Source organism: Egretta garzetta, unplaced genomic scaffold, assembly GCF_000687185.1.
Source record: "Egretta garzetta isolate BGI_Z169 unplaced genomic scaffold, ASM68718v1 scaffold683, whole genome shotgun sequence".
Classification (NCBI taxonomy): Eukaryota; Metazoa; Chordata; class Aves; order Pelecaniformes; family Ardeidae; genus Egretta; species Egretta garzetta.
The window spans coordinates 104,135-112,022 of record NW_009259045.1 but is presented as its reverse complement, the minus strand read 5'-3'; the positions used below and the strand labels follow the sequence as shown (position 1 = coordinate 112,022).

Sequence of the window (7,888 nt, the reverse complement as noted above, 5' to 3'; positions counted from 1 at the left end):
GAGCGTGGGGCTGTATGCCGATGCTGGCACTCGCCGAGGGGCTGCCTGGCTTTACAAAATACCGCTAGAAGTGCAGGATGGCTCTTCCAGTTACTGATCTGCAGCTCTGGCGCTGCTGTCAGGTGCTCCAGGTGGTTTTTCTGTGGAGGGAGCTGTGAGATACCTGGGGTGAGGCGGCCCCAGAGGGCTCCAGCATCCCCGTGGAGCTGGTGTGTGGCAGCAGTTGGGTTTCTCCTGCTCTTGCTGGGCGGCAGTTTTGGACATAAACAGCTGAACCGGTTGGTGACCCTTTGGAAAGGGCTCCAGCTGGCACCCACGTAGCCTCGCTGCTGCTCTGCTTTTCTTCGACTGCAGTTCCAATTGTAGTAAACATTTGATTAAGTTTCACTTAGGCTTTGCTTTGCGTATGGGCTTTAATAAGTACAAGAGACCATTATATCACTTCATACATATTGTTTAATCTGACTTACGTGGCCCCAGGATGCTTTGTTCAAATATTGACTGGCTTCTTGGCAGACCGTCAACATTAATGCTGCAATTGATTTGCTCTCAGTAGAAAATAAAGCAGTAACTCTCCCCTTTTTCCAAGAACTTACCCCGCAGCTTCAATTTCTATTAAATTGCCGTGTTTACTATAAGCATGGTGCTCCACGTTGAGCGATGGGGGACGGGTTTATTTTCTGCTTTGCTGTTGCCTTTGCTACAAAACCGCTTCCAGGCGATTGAAATACTTTCCTTACTCATTTCCAAGCGGTAGTTCACGTACAGAACATGCCGATGGTACAACGAATCCGCTGTAGATGGAACACCCGCCCCGTGTTCAGCTGCTGTCGCCTCCGGTCGTATCCTCTAGCCTGGGAACAGCAAGAGGCAGTTTCCGTTCTGCTTTGATTTTTCCTAAGAGCTTCCTCTATAGAACTAATTACCTACTTTTGAAGAAAAGGTGCTTGATGAGGAATAGCAAAACACAACCATGTGTCCATCCATAGGGGGTGCAGCGTCTCAGCCCCGGCCACGCTGCGCTTCTTGTAATTTTTACCTGAAATTACACGATTCTTAGTACATTGCCAGTCCTGAATTTGACTGAGCCAATACCTGTGAGTAAACCTCACAGAAAACAAGACCCCAGGATCAGCTTTCGGTGCATGCAAAGCCAGAGGTTTCTGTAGCCCCCCTAAAAGCAAAGGATTTGCCCAAGAAAAAGTGTTGCCTGACTTGTGAAACTGGTGTTGCTTGAATCGTGGAGCCGCAGTGAGAAAGCGGCGAGCCTTTCCCATTCCCACTAGATGGTGCTGGAAACTAAAAAGACAACAGGGGACCTGCAGAGGGGCTTTTGCTGGAGTGAGTTTGCTTCCTCCTTTTAGAGCTACTGTAATGTTGTGTTTCTAACAGTTGGAAACTAAAATAACACCAAATCAGTTGGAAACTAAAACGACAGCAAATCCTGCAATGTGCGCTGCCAATACTATGGGGAAAGGGGAGGCTTTGGCTTGCCCCTGGGTCTCCTAAAAGGGGTTTTCATTCGGAAGCGATGTGACTGGTGTAGCGGCTGTTTAAAATTCCTGGATTCGTTAAATACAGGGAACAGCCAAGAGAGCCCTCAGCTGAGAACAAGCGCAAAGGTGTTTCTGGGTGAGCACACGACGATCTTGTCTTTCCAGAGCAAAGCCTGTGGGAACGCCATGGATGCACACGAGGCAGCACAGATGCATCAGAACTTCTCCCAGCAGCTCCTCCAGGACCACATTGAAGCGTGCAGTCTTCCAGAACACAACCTAATCACGGTAAGCAACCTTCACCTCGCGTTTACGAGTGCTTTTGAGGCAAACCAACGTGCTTTGCTTCCCTTTACTATTCCTTCTGCTGAGCACACTTCCTAAGTTGCCAAAATTCAGTCTTCTATTTAAGCTGGACTGATAACAGGAAAAGGAAGCCAGACTCAATTAATGAGTTCATTTTTATAAAGGTTATTGGGTGGGTAATGTCTTTGTTTCTTAGAAGTGTTTTCTTGTACACCAGAACTGTTTTACATGGCGTCCGTAGCAGGCAGCCACCTCGTTTTGGTGACAACTATTACTTTTGAAAGGAGCGTACCGTGTTCACAGGTTTTAATCTTAACGTTTAGGTCATCCAGTCTGCCTTGTTCTGGGGAATGCTTTGTTGTACGCTGCTAAGAGTAGAGTTTGAACTGATATTTTAGCATTCCTAAGGGTTTTTTTCCACTTATCTATCAATCTGAATTTCCAGTTAAAATATCACTTGATGGCTGTGTAGTCATTGCCTTAAGGTGCAGCGTTCTTTGGACTTTAAATATTGATGCTCTTCCTGTCAGAAACATTTTTAACACTGTTTTAAAAATCTAGAATGGTTTCCTAAGCTGCAACTCAGCCAGGGCATAAGATAACTTACTGTTCCGGACTGAAATAACGTCCAAATGGGAACGTGAGATGCAGTGAACTTGACATCTTTTTCCCCAACGTTCCCTTTGGGGGAGAAGAAGGGAGGAAAAAAGCCCACCAGGAAGGTGCTCTTTGCTGTTTTTTCTCGCGAGGGGATCCCGAGACTTGTGAGAGTGAAAGTGTGTGTGGTGCACCCTGTGTTGGGAGACCCCGGCAGGCAGGCACCCGCCTCCATCCGCAGGCCAGGCACAAGGATGTGAGCCAGTGCTCCAGCCTCCCCTGGCTTTTGCATAATCTAGGCTAGATTATAAAATCTGGAGGGGGGAAGAGGATTAAGAAACAGATACTAAATGTGTCCATTTTGGAAGATTTTGATAAACGTGAGAGGAAAATAGTTTAGTAATGGAATGGGTGAGAGCCAGAGGCTTTGCTTGTTCTGGACACGCTCTAAGCTGCCGTGCGTGATGGGCTCGGGCAGATGCGTCTGCAGGCAGGGCCCGCATTTGCATAAGTCCGGGTTTCCCGCGTTTGGACGCTTACCTGTAAGAGCAGGAAACGCTTCCACTCGCTTGGCTTTCACCCGGGATTCGGCACGGGAGTCAGCTAGGTTTGGAATGACGGGCATGCGGAGTGGCTACGAAAAGAAACAGTTCCAGGGACGGGAGTTCCACGCATGTAAAACAAAGTCAAACCTGATACGCAGCCTCTCGTGATGCAATCTTTAATTACCTCAACGACTGTACGGCGAGCTCCTTCCTCGGGCCTCACCGCCATTCCTGCCCTCCCCAGGCAGCGGCTGTAGGATTTTCATGCTGTTTGTTATCTTTCAGTGGACAGATGGACCACCTCCTGTACAGTTCCAGGCACAGAACGGACCCACCACCAGCCTGGCCAGTCTCCTGTGAAACAGAATAACTATCGGGACAGTGTGTTTAAAAAAAAAAAAAAAAGAAAAAGAAAAAAAAAAAAGCCAAAAAAAGGACGAAAAATTCATGCAAAATCTTTTCTTCAAAGAAAAGGCAGCAAATTCCTCTTCTAGTGAGGGCCTTGTAGGAAACAGGTTGCATAAAGACAATGTACATTTCATAGACTTGCAAAGTGAGAAGGGCATTTAAAGCTGCTTTTACATAACGTGTGTGAATATACAGCTAGTGTGTATATACCTGCTGGTTTTAATCTGCTTTCCTCTTGCTGAGAATTAAGGTTTAGTCCAAAGGACACTTGTTCCTTAAATTGTTAGATACCTACTTTTTAAAAACTGTCACAGGAAATGAAGAGGACTCGCACAGTTTTGAACACCAGTTGTATTCTGAATACCTAAACCTTCCCTGCAGGACGATGCGTGCCAGTTCTAATGTGCTCTGCACCCTTCCGTTCCGGGGAATAATTGGATTAAATAATGATTGATTGTAGGGTGCCCTAAAGTTCTAAATCTAGTTTCTGAGATAATATTCTTTCCCTCTTGTTGTCTGCAAGCCCTTGCCAGTGCTGTTGGTGGCCTTGCAGCGAAGGTAAGGATGCGAGTGGCGAGACCAGAGTTCTGACGGGCAGGGTGTTTGCAGCCGGGGGCGTGCTGGCATCCTCGGGGTGGCCTCCAGGCCGAGTGGCGTCCTCAGAGGAGCAGGTTCCACCTCCTGCATTCACGAGCACGTGACAACGTGCCACCGCGTCGTCCCCATGAGGGTCTTCCTCCCATCTCCCTGCACTGCTGTCCCATCCCGCACAGGCTAGGGCAGAACCACAGCTCTCTCCATCTCTGCTACTTTCTCGTCATTTGTTCGGAAGGAGGAAGGTTCTTGTCCTGCTGCCCGGTCCCTGCGTGGGCCGAGCAACTGGGAAACAGCGCTTTGCATCTTTGCTGCAGCCTCACCAAAGGAAGGCAGCATCTGTGCCTTAATGATTTTTACAAGTGGTTGAAGCCAGAGTTAAAGTTAAGTGGTTAAACCCCAGATCCAATACAAGCCAGAGGCCTGGGCCAAAGCTTGATGTTTCCAAACTTTCCCATGTTAGCTTTCCTGTTCTATCTCAGTTTGTTGAACTCTTCAGCTGTGAGTTCTCACTGCATTTGCCTGTGCCTCTGCAGCCGTCTCCAAACGGGAGAGACGAGGCCCAAGTTTGTTCTGCAGAAAACAGTATGAGAGTTGTTAATGCCGTGAAGCAAAGGCAGCTTTTTAGCACAGATCCGTGCCAGCGTGTCGTAGCGCCATGTAAAGCTTGCAAGGTTCACGGGGTTGAATAAAGGTGGTTTGCATTCTTGGTAGCTCTGCATATTTATCTCCCAACCTAAAAGGGGGAGGGAAAAGGAATCTGCAAGAAAAATTACTTGTGTAGCATTTTCTGTGATTTGCTGCTTTTTCTGAGGGAGGAGGAGAGTGGTTTGGAGGCAGTAACCTTTAGGACTTTATTGTAGAAGGCATACCGTGAAATCTGTCCTCAGGCACAGAAGGGACCTTAAAGATCATCCAGTCCAACCCCCAACAGTCATTCTTTTCCAAAGTCTTGTCCCCCATCTGGCAACGGCTCGCAGAGATGCTTCCTTGTTGTGATTCAAACCCCTCAGGTTTACCACTGAATGATATTAAGGGGACAAGTGCTTGTCCAGTTACCAAAATAGGATTTTATGTTTCCTCCACTGGACACGTGATGCCGATTTAGCTCCTGTTCTCAGACATTTACTCTTGCAGAAGCCATGTGTATCTCAGGCCTTGTTAAATCTCCAATGGGGAAAACACAGCCTTGGTAAGGGTATAGGGAGAGAGTCTTATTGCTGGGTTTGCCAGAAAATAATCAGTGCTGTTTTAAAGTCTCCCTTAGAACTCATAAAATAGGAAAGAATTCTGTGAGTTAGCATACAGGCTATTTGGAGGTACCAAAGACAGGGCGAATCCATGCAGCCAGACCTTGTTCTGCACCGCTTGCTCGTTGAGATCGTGTTCCGTGTCTGCCACCTGGTCTCCCGTCCCTCCAAGGCTTTGAGCCACCAGCCAGCATTCCCGTGGGGCTGTCCGGCTCGCAGGAGCCCGTCCCCACCCCAGCACCTCGGTGGCAGCGCACTGCCCGTGTGGCCCTGGTTCCAGGCGAGAGGAGGTGGCTCCGTGCTCGCTCCAGTGCAGGCCCCTGGTAGAGACAGAACAACTCTGTCAGCTCCACAGCTGCCACCGGGTATCAGCTAGGTCCGACCTGGGGAATAGCAGTACCCCACGATGCCTTTAAGTCTTTCCTTTTTTTGTGTGTGTGTACGGGAAGCAGCATTGCTCTCTGGCTGTTCCCTCCCCGAGTCACTGAGTTGCAAGAACTCAGTACCTGGTTTTTAAGCACCTAAATGCAATGGCATTTTTCTTGACAGTGCTCTTAGCAGCCGAGGAAGGACTAGGGACCGAAAAAGACTGACTTTAAAACCTGCTGGAGTCCCATTCAGGTATCCCAAACATTCTCTCTTTTGTCTCTTGTCAGCCAGTCCAAGGCTGTTATTTAACTGATTACATGCCCGTGGCAACTATAATAGATCACTTTAAATGTTGGCCAAAAAAGTGCTGCTTCTATAAGGCAGTATTTAAAAATCCCAACTCCAGAGAGCTGTGGTTTGGGCAGAGCTTGAGGAAAGCATTTTGCAGCAAGCAAGATGCCCACTGGTGCCCGTTCAGGTAGCTCCATCTCCTGACCTCATCTTCCAGCTCGGAGACCCGCAGAGCCGAAGACTGCGTTAGGGGAGAGCAATTTGCAGTGGCAATTGTCTGGCTTGGCGTTGTGGTACTTGTGCTCGAACCAGGCTGCTTTGTAGTTCAAATCCCTTGCCGTCTCCTCTCGGGAGGAAAGGAAGTACTTGAGGGAAAGGCTGCCTGCTTGCTCCCGATGTAAGCGCGCTCAGGTTTTCACAGGAACCGTTTGCTAAACGTGGTCGCTGGACTTGTAATGTCAGGAGGAACAACCCGGGATTGCCCCGCCTGTGACAAGCCGGCTTCACCGGGGCTTTGCTTTTGTGCCTGGCAGCACGCGGTGCCGCTCGCCCACGGCCCTGGGGCGTTCAGAACTCTGCTCCGCTACCGGAGTCCTCTTCCCCTCACAGAATTTCAAAAATCATGTAAATTTGAAAATAACTCGGTGATTTTTCTATCTCTGAAATCCAATGTACATTTGTTACAATGTACAGTGCTTTTTAACTACACTTGTATATTAAATTATTTAATAGTTTTTGCTTTCCAGTATCTTTTGTATGTAGCAGAGATTAAAACAAGGACCTCATAACTGAAGTTCTTCCTAATTTTCGAACGCGTATGTAAAGTTGAACAGAAAAAATAGAAGTTTACAGTTTACAAATGTTCTGTTAAGTGCTTGGTCTGTCTGACTTGATTTGAACAACATATTTTTAATCTTTCTTGTCCGATCATTTAATTCTCTATAGAAACAAACACGAAGTCTTTTATGAACTTCTAAAAAAAAAATTATTCTTCTAAAGATGTAATTTAGAGAAGTGTACAGTTTTTTCTCTAGTATTTTTAAATGAGTAGCAGGAACTTACACAGAAGCATCTAATCACTGTTTTGTAGATAGTGTAAAAACTTATGTATGTATAGAGAATGCAGTCTGAAGCGTTTGCCTGTTGTATTTCACTTCCTACAGTGTGAACATCAGAAAGGCCCACGTAGACGGGAAATCTAAATCAATCTGGCGGTTGGGGAATTTAAAAAAAATAAATAAAAATTATGAACTTGATCCTGTCATCCCACACGTGCGCTCACTGGGACATCGCGAGCAAAGATTGAGATTGAGTAAAGGCTAGGGCCGTAAGTCGCTGCGCTGCCGCGGGATGCGTGGAGTTCAGTTCTGTGGTACTTCACTGCTTTAATTTTATTCAGCCTTTCCAAATTCTCCAGAATGATGACAGGAGGAGCTCAGTAATGTCCCATTTCACTTGAGAGACTACTGACCTCTCCAAATCATGAATAAACCCCTTTCCGTAACGTACGGCAGTTCTGGCCACAGCGGCGAGAAGCGAGTGGGAAAGAAATCACGTCGGGAGTTTAGGCTGTACGGAACACTTGGAGAAATCAGGATGAGCCAACACCCGTCGGTGCTCTTCTACTGTCTGTCTTTGCGAGTGTATTTAATTGTTTCCCGCAGCGAACCTCTGAATGTCCTGTCGGGTTTGTACGATGTATTGTTCAGTGTTTGTAGTTCTCCGTAAGTAGCAGGACACGTACCTTCTGCCAGCGCTCCTTCCTGAAGCTGTAAATACGGTAACTCACGCGATGAGATGGAACCGGGGGCACTGCTTTGCCTTTGCTTCCTCTCGTTTTCTATATTAGAAGAATTTTTAAATAAAGTTTAATTTTACTTCTTCTAGCAGTTTGTAGAATACCAACTCCTTTAGCTGATCTGCGGGCAATCCAGCCGGCAGTGGACGTGGTTTGCGTGGTGCTGGTGACGGCCCAGCCCGGCGCTGGGGGCTGTCCTGGCTGCGGGGCAGGGGGCCAGAGGCGGTGCCTGCG

At 47.5% G+C, this 7,888-nt stretch overlaps 1 protein-coding gene across 1 annotated transcript in view; it reads left to right on the top strand.

The window, feature by feature from the left end:
• Window positions 1-4,374, top strand: part of MAU2 (MAU2 sister chromatid cohesion factor) — a gene marked incomplete at its 5' end in the record, with an annotated part of 15,450 nt that extends 11,076 nt beyond the window's left edge. The window contains 2 exons of the mRNA XM_035890629.1: window positions 1,658-1,784; window positions 3,230-4,374. Coding sequence (XP_035746522.1) covers window positions 1,658-1,784; window positions 3,230-3,304 — 202 coding nt within the window. The remainder of the gene's footprint in view (window positions 1-1,657; window positions 1,785-3,229) is intronic.
• Window positions 4,375-7,888: the final 3,514 nt, after the last annotated feature.